This window comes from Pelophylax lessonae (assembly GCF_965119305.1).
Source record: "Pelophylax lessonae genome assembly, chromosome: 3".
Lineage (NCBI taxonomy): Eukaryota > Metazoa > Chordata > Amphibia > Anura > Ranidae > Pelophylax > Pelophylax lessonae.
The window spans coordinates 612,487,822-612,500,813 of NC_138770.1; the positions used below are offsets into that span (position 1 = coordinate 612,487,822).

General features: G+C 44.9%; 1 protein-coding gene across 1 annotated transcript in view; it reads left to right on the forward strand.

Moving 5' to 3' along the window:
- RAB3GAP2 (RAB3 GTPase activating non-catalytic protein subunit 2) overlaps window positions 1-12,992 on the forward strand; it is a 107,649-nt gene that overhangs the window by 32,878 nt on the left and 61,779 nt on the right. Inside the window, exons 5-7 of the mRNA XM_082252557.1 lie at window positions 1,017-1,092; window positions 2,925-3,026; window positions 4,982-5,081. Of these exons, the coding sequence (XP_082108683.1) occupies window positions 1,017-1,092; window positions 2,925-3,026; window positions 4,982-5,081 (278 nt within the window). The remainder of the gene's footprint in view (window positions 1-1,016; window positions 1,093-2,924; window positions 3,027-4,981; window positions 5,082-12,992) is intronic.

Consider the following 12,992-nt stretch of genomic DNA (forward strand, 5'->3'; position numbering starts at 1 on the left):
AACACACAGCCATTAATGTCTAAACTGCTGTCAACAAAAGTGAGTACACCCCTAAGTGAAAATGGCCAAATTGGGCCCAAAGTGTCAATATTTTGTGTGGCATTATTTTCCAGCAGAACCTTAACCCTCTTGGGCATGGAGTTCACCAGAGCTTCACAAGTTCACAGTCCTCTTTCACTCCTCCATGACAACATCACGGAGCTGGTGGATGTTAGAGACCTTGCGCTCCTCCACCTTCTGTTTGAGGATGCCCCACAGATGCTCAATAGGGTTTAGGTCTGGAGACATGCTTGGCCAGTGCATCAACTTTACCCTGAGCATCATTAGCAAGGCAGTGGTTGTCTTGGAGGTGTGTTTGGGGTTGTAATCATGTTGGATTTTTTAACACAAGTACATGGTACAACAGACACAGATCAGAAATAAGAAATGTTTAGGTATCATATTATTTAATATGGAGCTGCTGCCCTCTTGTGGCTATAGCAGCCCCCATTCCTCTGGGACGTCTTTGCACTAGATTTGATCTAGAGTGATCCTGTGGGGGTGGGTTGTGCCCATTCAACCAGATTAGCATTTGTTAGGTCAGGTACAGATGTTGGACTAGAAGACTTGACTCACAATCATTTGTTCCAATTTATCCTAAAGGTGTTCAGTAGGGTTGAGGTCAGGGCTCTGTACAGGCACTTGAAGTTCCTCCACACCAGACTCCTCAAACCATGTCTTTATGGAGCTGGTTTTGTACACATGGGAACAGTCATAGTGGAACAGAAAAGGTTGGAAGAGTGCAGCTGCCTAGAAATGTCTTTGTATGATGTAGCATTACCAGTACCTTCAACTTGAAACACCTGAACTCAATAACTTAGGGGAGTGTCCACTTACTTTTGGCCATAATACTTAATTGTGGGCCAGCATCTTCCCATGTATGGCCTCTTTAAGTCAGTAGTGGGTTTCCATCTTAAATGTGTTGAATTTGTTTCATATCACCATTCCAGTGACTGACTCATGTCTGCATCTTACAGGAGCTCTACCGGGAGGCCAGATTGGACTTGTATAGTTGTAGGCTTCACATCTGGCTATGTACGGTTCTATACTGAGGTTTGTAATTTTTTTTTTCCTTTAAAAGCATCTTAGACACAGGCGTTATTTTTAACCCATCTCCTGCAAAAATTTTGGAACCTTGGTTGGGTTTTTATTGTTGTCTTTGATTGGTGTCCCCAATTGTGGATATGGGATTAACGGGGACATCAAATAAAACTTGACATCAGTTCTAATTCTTTCTCTCGTTGCTATAAAAGTGCTTTGATTGCTTTCTGTGTTTCCATTGGGGAGACTCAACTTACTTCCTGTCTCAGACAGACAAGCAACATTAAGCCTAGTACACACTGGCCGAATGTCGGATGACATCGTGTGGTTCATCAAAAACCTGCTGACATTCGGCCCGTGTCTACGGCAGCTGTTTTCTATAGAAGCCAGCCGAGAATGCTGGAAAACCAGCAGCCGATCGGCTTCCGATTAGATCTCTCTGGAATGTTCTGGCGGAGGGGCCATTCCCCCTGTCAGAACACTAAAGCTCAGCAAGGGAGATCACTATACTAATGTCGGATCGTTAGTACAGCGGCTGGGTTGAACGAAAAAAACCTGATAGTATATACTAGTCGTAAGCACAATAAAATAAACATCCCCTAGTAAACTGTTTGGTAAAATTCTTACCCCAACACTTGCAGTTTGAAGCGGTATAAAATCCAAAACCAAAAATGTAATATATTGCATCTTACCAATCATTAGATGTAGTGGCTGCATTAGTTTTCTTTTTTTAGGCTTTTTCCATCTTCTGTTTTCACCTGGTGATCTGGCCAGTAACACACCTGCTGTATAAAGCTGGGTACACATTGGCTCCTGCTGCTGTCAATCCCAGCCAATGAGGAGGGAGCAGTGGGTGGCGCCCAGCCACACTGTGTGTCAATGGACAAACAGAGTGTGGCTTGCGATTGAGCCTGCATGTGTGCCCCCATAGCAAGTGGTTTGCTATGGGAACAGTCAGCAGAGGGGAAGAGCCTGGAGTATCAACGGGGGACCTGAGAACAGGAGGATCGTTTCTGCTCTGTGCAAACCATTGCACAGAGCAGGTAAGTATGATGTGTTAGTTATTTAAAAAAAAAAAAAAATTACCTTTACAGTTACTTAAAAATGGTAGGGGGAGAGTGATACTGCTCTTACATGATTTCTTAAAGATGTGACTATTATTGTCCAAGTCTTATTCTTAATTTGGCCACTCAAGGAATCCCTGTATGCACAGCCCAAGTCTAGGGTCCACAATGGCTGCAGAAGGACACAGGGACCGAAAGGAAGACTAACGTACTTCTGCATGATTCTTACCTTGTAATGTTTTAGAACAGGTCAGTTTCTATACATTGCTAATTTAAGTTCTCTCAAACACGTGAAGCTGAACTCTGGGATAAGCAAATATTGTGTGAATATGAGTCAAGTGTATTCTTAATGAAGTCTTGGTGTGCTTCCAAGTTTGCTTGGTATTTCTTCCAGATCTGTGCAGTAATCCAGTGTGAGACTTTCCCTCTGAGCAGGAGCTTCCTGTAATAAAGACCGGTCATTGCTGCTCGCTCTCCTTGTGCAGGGTGACTAGTCCTATGTTTGCCCTGTCCCTCCAACACCTTGCTCTCTGTTTGGGCTATCTCAGGACAGAGATATCACCACTAATATGGTAGAAATCGAGTTAGCAAAGTCAGTTGATGCACAAAAGTGCATTTATATCATTTGTGACTATTGAGGAATATATTCAATTCCGATGAAAAAACTATACTTCCAGTGCTGAGGCATAGGTCACATGGTCTCTGCTAGCGCAGGAATCGCAGAAGGTAAAATAATTTGGACATGAAATATGTTTACTTTCCTGCTTTCATTTTTTCCAGACTGGAGTGCTGCTTCTTGCCCAGCTTTTGAACGAAGACTCAATCCTACAGCTAAAATGCAGAACTTACGAAATACCCAGGCACCTGGGAGTGACTGAGCAGGTACTACAAAGGCAGATGGTTTACATTTCTGAAATAGAGATCAGTGAGGGATTTTTTTGATGCCGGTTATGTGGTGCTTTGTAAAAAGTTGATCTTTGTTATACATTTTAAATCCATTAGCACTGCCACCAATAGTATCAATGTGATAGTATTTATTGCTGCGATAACAGAAATTATCATCATGATGTATTATTTCTGCCAGAGACCAGGCAAGATGGGTGTCTAAGCTGCAAAAAAAATCGATATTATGTGTAGCAGTATTTCCTGGCCTGTGGCCTGAGGTGGGTCTGCCAATGTTACCGGTTACCTTTCCAGCCCATGTGAGCTGCGGCCCTGGGTGTGAGAACTGAGACATTGACAACTCCGGGAATCTTTGTTTGGTTGTTTTATTGTAGTTTTAGGGGATGGGAGAAGGGAATGAGTGGGATACTCCTTTGGCTCGACTATGTATAATTCTGGGACTTTTATAGTAAAAATGCCCATTAGCGCTGTCTTGATGCCAGCCGTCGCTAGCCAACGCTTACTGATCGCTTTGAACACACTGTATTTCTGAAAGATGTGCTGGAAGCCCGACTTAAGTCCAGAAGATCCAGGACTTGTGGAACATTAAACATCTGACACTGCTTGCACTGCAAAGTCACTGACTACTCTCTTCAGCCTTGCCCTGGCTTGAGGTAGCTTGCTGTGTATTCCTGTATGGCTGCAACTCTCAACTGATGCACTCAGACTGCGCATTAACTCTTCAGGGCCCAAACTGCAGGCGCCCCCTTTACCACTTCAGGGTCCTCAACCTAGGTACCCCCTTTACAGCTAGCTGACACTTGGATCCTGGAACCTTCTCCGGAGTGGTCCCCACTGACTCTAGGCAGACCCCCAGGGGCAATCCTCAGTACTCACAACCTGTGTAGGCTTTCCTGGGACTGGACCCCTCTCGCTCTCAGCTGGTCCTCAGCACACTGGATCCCCTCAGCTCAACTCAGCACTCTCTGGATTCTCAGGCAGCACCCGAGACATCCGCTTCCTCTGACAGGAGGAGAGACAGCCGTCCTCTCCCTCCTGGGACTCTGCTTCCCGCCAAAGACAATGAGTCATGCCCTCCCCCAACCTTTTACCCACTCCCCGAATCCTTTGCGGCAGAATCTGCCTTCTGGGGTAGTTACAAACCTGAATGTTTCCCTGATTGGGTTTCCTCCACTGCCCTATGAAAAGCCTCTCACAGAGCCAGTGGGGAGACTCCCCCCTTCAGCAGACACACCTGGAAGCCATGACACCCTACCAAAAAGAAATCATGGCCCTGCTGTTAGGCAGACAAAGCCCACTATACATTTACCTAGCACCTACCTGTAGGGTGCTACATATGAAATTGTTAACCTGACATCACCGTGCCTGAGCTGCACAGAAATCACAACCCGGTGTTGTCAGCTCTGCCCTGTTTTTTTCTGCTGGACTACCCCCCCCCCCCTCTCATTTCCATAATATAATGGGGAAAGTGTTCTGTTACAACAACACAAGTCCAAGACTACGGTTTCAAGTACATTTACAAGAAACCCCTCAAACCCATCTCTTTGAAACTTACTTGTGATAACAGTCCCACGCCCAGCGTCTTTCTTACTTATATTAGAGGAACACATCTTGCAGAATGCTAATTTTTGCTTGGGCAACCATACCTTTGGTCTCATAGACTTATATGTGGCTGTCTTAGATGCTGGAGCTGCATCCCTTTAAGGTTTCCATGCACATTCTTTTCCAGTGCCGAAGAGGATTTATGACAAATAAAATCATAGCACCTTTGTTGAGAGGTAAGAAGCTAGGGTAGGGAATTCAGGTTAGTTCAGGAGGATAAGGATTTGAGGAATTTCTTCTAGTTAAACCGTAATTAAAAAGTGTGATAAAATGTCACGTATACTGCATGTCTTCCTTCCTGCGCCTTGATGTGTTTTTGTTTTATCAATAAGCATGAAGAAATGACCATCCTGTACCCGTCTGCTCTCGTAACAATTGATGGCTTCAGCCTTTTCCAGTCCCTTAGGGCTTGCCGCAATCAGGTAGCCAGAGGTAAGTCACACTGATATCCCATACCAGTCATCAATGTTTTATCACAATAGAGAAATGTTCTCACTTACAATAAGTTCTTATAAGTGTGTGCTAGTATCTGCACAGATAATGTCCTGTCCATTTTGTAGGCATGTTGCCATGGAATCTGCATGTTTCTGTGAGGGTGGATGTTACATGTTTAATTAACTGTCAGTACATTTCCCTCATTATTCTGAATATCCATCAGTGTGACATTCAGGGGATAATCGGGAATCTGAACATACAGTGGTACTGCAGAAAAAGTAAAAATCAGAAGTAGTCCATGTGCAGTGCTTTGACCATCCAACAGTGATACCTGTATAAGAGATGTAAAAAGAAATTATATGCTGAGCATTTTCTTCATATTGAGACCAAGGTGAAAAAATAAGCCAGTTAAAACAATCATTTTGAAAATGTTGCCAAATAATAGCTTACTTTCCTCTGCTGTGATGAAAACTTTACCCTTCAATTATACTGCCTCAAAGGGAATTTATAGAATCCCTCCCTGAATGAATTCAGCTTTTTTTTATTATGTTCAGAATTTAAAAAATACATTTTGAATATATATATATATATATATATATATATATATATATATATATATATATATAATATTATATTTTTAAATTTCAAATAATTATAACATATTATAAACAGTTATTTGTTATTACTAGCCAGTAGATGGAGCTGTAGGAGCCTTTCACATTTATCTGCCTTTTGGCTTCTCTGTTTACAGAGCTCAATAGCTCTAAAACTAAAACTGGCCATAGATGGGTTGAAATTCGGCCTGTTCAACAGGAACCAGATGACTTTCGATCCATCTATGGCTGTTCTCGTTCATCAAAAGTTAATCTATTAATCGACTTCTCATGTGTGATAATGCTGGAAAATGTTGCTTCTATTAGTGCATGCAGCCAATCGGCTGTAGCACTGAGCAGTGTATTCTGATGGTGGGGGAGACGCACTGTCAGAATACTACAATGACACAGTGATGGGGACTCCTGCATCCACATTAAATGTGTCCATGGGGGAAACCGTTCCATTTTTTTTTTTTATTCAGCCCACTGGCTGAAAGAAAAAAACTGAACTGTGTATGGCCAGCTTTTAGTCACGCTCACAACTGAATGATTGAGAGGAGTGACTACTTCCCTTCCTCCACCTTTCTGCATGCTATGTTCAAATCATATAATTAGGAGTTTCACAACAGGAATCTGGAATTGGGACAAAGTTAGGTCATGTGACCAAGGTCTCAAGTACGGTCTCTGCAGAGGATTTGGGTGATTGATATCAGATAGTTGCTGATTACCCAACTTTATCTGACTAATCTCTGCACATCTGAAAACAGATGTGATCTGCCTGACCACAGAATCACCCTGTTAAAAATGAACCAGACCTGGCATAAATGTACCATGACACATGCCTTGTGGGGTCGGCAAGGACCTGTTATTCTTTGTTATGATCCCCATGGAGCCTTCTTGGATCCCAGGCCTAAGCTAAACCTGGGGCCCTGACATCTGTCCAAGTCCTGATAAAATAAACTTCCTTACCGTGAAGACCATTCCCTGTGATTCTGATGTTGAATACCAGAACTTTGGTAGGTGTTCGAGCCATTTGACAGTTGAATGACCGGGGACACGGCTTAACCATGGCTCAGTAGATGTCAAGGATCCATGTGTAGGTCTGTAGAATCCAAGGAGCTCCACAGGGACGGTCTTGGAATCCCGCACATGTACTTGTTGGTATCCTGTTGTCTGCATGTTAGTCGTAGCTTGGACAAGGACACTTCACTGCAAAGGAAAAGGGAGCAGTTTGCATCATTCCTAGTTACGATTGTTGTACTGTAAACATTTGTATTTAAACGTACCTGTATTTTTAAGAAGAGCTTTGTCTTTATAGCAGCCGAGAAGGCGTCTAGTGCAGTTTCCAATAAAAACCAATCAGAAGCCATCCACTGGTGTGAATGCTCAGTGCAGATGAAAAGTGAATACTGTTTTTTATGGTCACTACACTTCATATGTCTTTCTCTTTCGTTCATTGATGGACACAGCTCCTGTCATTCTTGACCATAGGGTTATGCTGCCCCCTACAGGAGTAGGACACTAGGCAGAAAAAAAAAAACCCATGGGCATTCCCAGGGGGTATACTCCCTCTTCCGGCTAAATTCACTCAGTTTTTTTCTGCCTAGTCTGGAGTAAGGACCTAGTTCCTTGCTGGGATCTTTGGTCCTGGCAAAATTTTTGGATATAAAGTGTTTTCCTCCTGGATTTTTCTGGTAAGATCTACAATCAACTGCCGGACTGGGCGACGGGCTGGGTAATCTAGATCCAGTGGTCACCCCAGTCTGGCCAACGAGCATGCACAGGCCTCAGCTCCGCGCTAGGTCGGTCGCGACATAGCCCCACTGGACGGGGGCTGGCCCTGCAAGTTACACGTCTCGTGAGGTCGCATACAACCTGGCCTCGGCCTGAGTCGCAGCGTTCCTCCGTGCCGACAGCCCATTTCGATGGAGAGGAAGATCTGTCTGGAGTGGTGCCCGCCTGGTTCCTGGTATGGTGAGTAGCTGAGGGTTTTGGGGTGGATGAGGCCCCCCCCTTGGGACAGTCAGACCCATGGGTTCCCCTCCTTCCTCTAGGCAAACCCCCCCCCCCCCCTCCACATACGCTGGGGATGTATTTTTTTGGGGTGGTCTTACTACTTTCCTGGGGTGGGGGCAGGGTGCTAACTGGTGATGGGGTGGAGGGGGGGGTGCGATGCCAGCGACCGGACGATCGACTAGCAGGGGGGGGGGTTGTACCTGGTGGGGGCTCCTGCCAGGGCCCCCTGTCCTGCCTGGATCTGTCCTGAGGCCTGGGCTCCGATTTCTTGTGGTTTGCATTGCAAATAGCGGCGGCCATGACAGTGGAGCCCCGAGGGCGGCGCTTTTATCCCCTGGTGCTAACTCCTGGATCACTTAGCTTCCTGATCGCTGCACGTGAAGTGCTAATTCTCCTGATGATTGCAGGTGCCTGTGTCGGCTGGTGGTGAGTCTAGTGGGGTCCTCTCCTTCTCTGCTGAGGATTGCTCTGTGCTTTGTGCTTGGCGACCTGGTGGTGCTGCCAGCGCGATGGGGGGTTGTCCCTTAGCAGTGTATTACGCTTTTTTGTGGGGTCCCCCTGGTGACATAATAAATCTTTGGAGCACGTTTCCCCACCTGATCCCCTCTCAGAGGCAGATTTTTACAGAATTGTCGCAAATGAGTTGGGATGACCAAAGCGTCCCCATGGGGTTCCTAAGCGTTTTACTAGGTGTTACCCCTATGAGGACCCCTCTATAAGAAATGGACTGTGCCATCAGTGGTGGACCCTCTGGTTTCCAGATTAAACAAGGCAATCGTGATTCCAGTTGAAGAGTCCCCGGCCTTTAAGGATTCGGCTGACCGGAAGGTGGAGGCTGTTGCCCACTTTATGCGGCAATGAGGCCGGTATTTACCCATGCTCTGGTGTCACAAACTCTGACTGAGTGAGTTAAGCTCCTATACCATGACCTGGAGAGAGAACAGCTCCCTCCTGCCTTTGCTGAACTAGTGGACCAGCTGGTTCAGGGACTTCACTTTTTCTGTGCTGCCTCTTTGGATGAGCCTCCCCTGATGGCTCTCCTCTCTGTTTTGGCAATGGTCCTTCGGCATGTCTTTTGGCTCAAATGCTGGTCTGTGGACCAGACTTCTAAAAAGGCCTTGACTGATCTTACCTTTCAAGGAGATCGTCTGTTTGGAGCTACCCTGGATGGCATCATTAAAGGTCTCACAGTGGGGAAGGGTAACTATCTTCCACAGGCTACTATGGGCAAGGAACCTTGTCGTAGACGTGGACCTTCCTTCTCAGCTCATGAGAACTTTTTTCGTCCCTCAGGGTCGACTGACAAGGGCTCAAAGCCTTTCAGGGCCTCCTCTGGGGGATCCAAATGAGCCTGGACTGGCAGGCTGAGAGCATGCTTCTCCAGATCCGCGGACAAGGGCCCCTTCTTCATGAAGGTGCGTCCTCACCCGTATCGGGGTTGGGGGGGTTGTCTTCGCTGGTTTCTGGACCCGTGGACTCCCCTGGTGCAAGACAAGTAAGTCCACAATGTCAATGTGTCCCAGGCCTAAACATCTGAAGAAAATTGCCTTGCATGCCTTGGATGTGGTCCGGGCAATTCGAGTGTACCTGGCAGATACGGAGTCTTTCAGGAAGTCAGACAGTCTATTTGTGCTCATGAATGGACCTCACAAAGGGTTGTCCGCTTTCTCTGCGACCATTTCCAGATGGATCAGACAGACTGTGGTTCAGGCCTATTCCATCAGGGGTGAGGTTCCTCCTTTCCCTGTCAAGCGCACTCTACTAGGGCACTTAGTGCCTCCTGGGCCTTCCATCATCAAGCATCAGTGACACAGGTTTGCAAGGCGGCCACCTGGTCGTCGGTGCACACTTCCACAAAGTTTTATAAAGTGGATGTGTTGGCATCTGCAGATCCTTCCTTTGGCTGCTAGGTTTGGCAGGCTGCTGTTGAGAGGACCTGATCCTCTTTTAGAGTGTATTGTTTTTTTCAGATGGGCTCCAGTTGTTTTGGTTGAGCCCCTGTTGCCTGGTTGGCTGCTGTTTAGCCTTGGGAATTCTTTGCTGTTTCCCACCCCTCATGTTTGACACTGCTTTGGGACATCCCAATGGTCAAGAATGACAGGAGCTGTCCTCGTCAATGAACGAAAGAGAAAATGGGATTTTTGATTTACCATAAAATCCATTTCTCTGAGGTTCATTAATGGACACAGCACCCACCCCTCTGTGGAGTTATAATTCTCCTGACACTGCTTGTAACAAAACTGAGTGACTATAGCAGGAAGAAGGAGTATGCCCCCTGGGACTGCCCATGGGTGTAGCCAGAAGTTTTTTCTGCCAAGTGTCCTCCTGTAGGGGGCAGCGTTTCCCAATGGTTAAGAATGAAAGGAGCTGTGTCCGTCAATGAACATCAGAGAAATGGATTTTACAGTGAGTCAAAATTCTGCTACTTTTTGAAGGTGTTTTTAAGTGTGAGCACAAATAAATGTGATTAAAGCTGAATCCAGGCATAAAAACTTTAAATAAATTCTTCATAAGCCACTATAGATATCAATCCACTTTGTTTTTTACTTGGAAAAAGTATTTATACCCCTTGCAATTTTTCAAATTTTGTCACGATATAACCAAAAACTTAAATGTATTTTATTGGGATTTTATGTGGTAGACCAACACAAAGTGGCACATAATTGTGAAGTGGAAGGAAAATGATAAATGGTTTTCAATGTTTTTTACAAATAAATATCTGAAAAGTGTGGCGTGCATTGGTATTCAGCCCCCTTTCTCTGATACCCCTAACTAAAATCTAGTGGAACAAATTGCATTCATAAGTCACCTAATTAGTAAATAGAGTCTACCTGTGTGTAATCGAATCTCAGTATAAATACAGCTGCTCTGTGAAGCCCTCACAGGTTTGTTAGGGAACCTTAGTGAACAAAGAGCATCATGAAGGCCAAAAAACACACCACACAGGGATAAAGTTTGTGGAGAATTTTAAAGCAGGGTTAGGTTATAAAAAAATATCCCAAGCTTTGAACATCTTACAGAGCACTGTTCAATCCATCAACCAAAAATGGAAAGAGTATGGCACAACTGCAAACCTACCAAGACATGGCAGTCCACCTAAACTTGCACGCCTGGGCAATGAGAGCATTCATCATAAAAGCAGCCGAGGCCCATGGTAACTCCAGAGGAGCTGCAGAGATCCACAGCTCAGGTGTAAGAATCTGTCAGCAGGACAATTATTAGTTGTGCACTCCACAAATCTGGTCTTTATGGAAGAGTGGCAAGAAGAAAGCCATTGTTGAAAGAAATCCATAAGAAGTCCCATTTGCAGTTTGTGAGAAGCCATGCGAGGGGGGGGGGGGGGCACGGCAAACATGTGGAAGAAGGTGCTCTGGTCAGATGAGACCAAAATTGAACTTTCTTTATCATACATCACGAGACACAGAGCAGATAATAATGACTATCTGGGTTATACGCTACCTTTAGGTGAATGGACACTGGCAACCAATAGACAGGAAGTTCCTCCTATATAACCCCTCCCGTACAGGAAGAACCTCAGTTTTTTTCGCCTGTGTCTTGAAGGTGGTTGTCATGGCTGTTTAAAGCTCTTCAAAATCTCAAGAAATGTCCCAGTAATTGGGTGTTCTATCAGATCCATTCAAATGGCTAAGCGCTAAAAGAGTTGTAACCGAGCCTCGGCTAGAGAAGATCCGGGGTTCTGCCTGTGGCAGCTATAGGAATCTGTCAGTTTTTAAAAGACCGTATTAAAAAGCTGACTAAAGGTTCTTCTATCCAAGAGGAATCTGTGGAAGAATTGGCAAAAATTCCTTGCGCTTTCTGTTTTGCGATTGACGACCTCAAAGATTCCATCCATCAGATTTCCCGGGTAGCCCTTCTCTCTGTCCATATGCGCAGAGTTCTGTGGCTTAAAAATTGGTCAGCAGAATTGCCTTGTAAAAACTGCTGACATCCTTCCCCTTCCATGGGGAACGTCTCTTTGGGGAGGATCTGGATAAATACATCCAATAACGACCCTTTTGCCGGTAAAAAGGAGGAATAAAAGTCCATCCTTTAAGGCTCCTTCCGTTAATGTTCCCTCTAACATATCAGTATCTAAGCAGTTTCAACGCCACCAGCCGCCAGGTTTCAGGAAAATTCAGCGTCAAGGTCAGAAAAGACCCTGGGTCCAAAAGCCTGGTAAAACAGGCTCCAAGTCTGCCTTATGAAGAGGCGCCCCCACTTACTCGGGTGGGGGGGAAGAATTTTGCTCTTCTCAAGAGCTTGGGAAAAGGTGGTTCAGGACAAATGGGTATTATCCACTGTAACTCAGGGCTACATGATAGTTTTTAGGGAGTTTCCTCCTTTTCGGTTTCTCGGATCAAATATCCCTGTGTTCGCATAACTATATTATCTATGCTTCCAGGATCATATAAAAAAAATCAAGAAGAGTCTAATCCGTTATTTCCTGTCAGCTGCTCAAACTGTTGTCGCTAGAAATTGGCGACAGCAGAGGGTTCCCTCGCTTTCAGATTGGGCTTCTGAAATAGACAAGATCGAACACATGGAACGAATGATATCATGGGATGCCGGTAAGAGCAAACTCCACTCCATTATGTGGACTGTATGGCTACATTTTCGGTTCTCATCCGAAATTTGATCATTTCGTAAATGGTGGTTCGGGGCCTTCTCATGGGTAGGGTCCTGTCCCATTCTTTTACGATGCCTCTACTCTCAATTATATGCCATCCCTGCTCATTTTTTTTTCTCTCTCCTTTTTTCTTTTCTCCCCTCCCATTCCCCCCTTGGGGTTTCTTTTTTTTTTTTTTTTTTCTTTTGTTTTTATTAAATGTGTTACATTCTTATTTACCTTATCTCTTGTGTAGGAAATTGGTGTAATGAACAGGTTTTAGAAAAAGTACACTTAGTTCCTATACCTTTTACTCCCAAACTTTGGAGATATGTCTTGTATTGTGTCTTGATGATACTGCACTTTTTATTGTTATATTGCACTTGTACAATGTACATTTTGTCTTTCTATGAGCATGGAATACTTCCTCTATGCACGTTTGTTTTGATTTCAAAACTGAATAAAATACAGATTTAACACAAATATCCCTGTGTGCCCGGTAAAAAGGGAACCCTTGTTCCGGGCTCTAGAACACCTGTGGGTTTAATTGTGGAGGTTCCAACCAGCGAAAGGTTCACTGGGTTTTATTCAAACCTCTTTACAGTGCCAAAACCAAATGGGGAAGTAAGACCCATTCTGGATCTCAAAGCACTGAACCAGTACCTGACCGTTCGGTCGTTCCGGATGGAATCA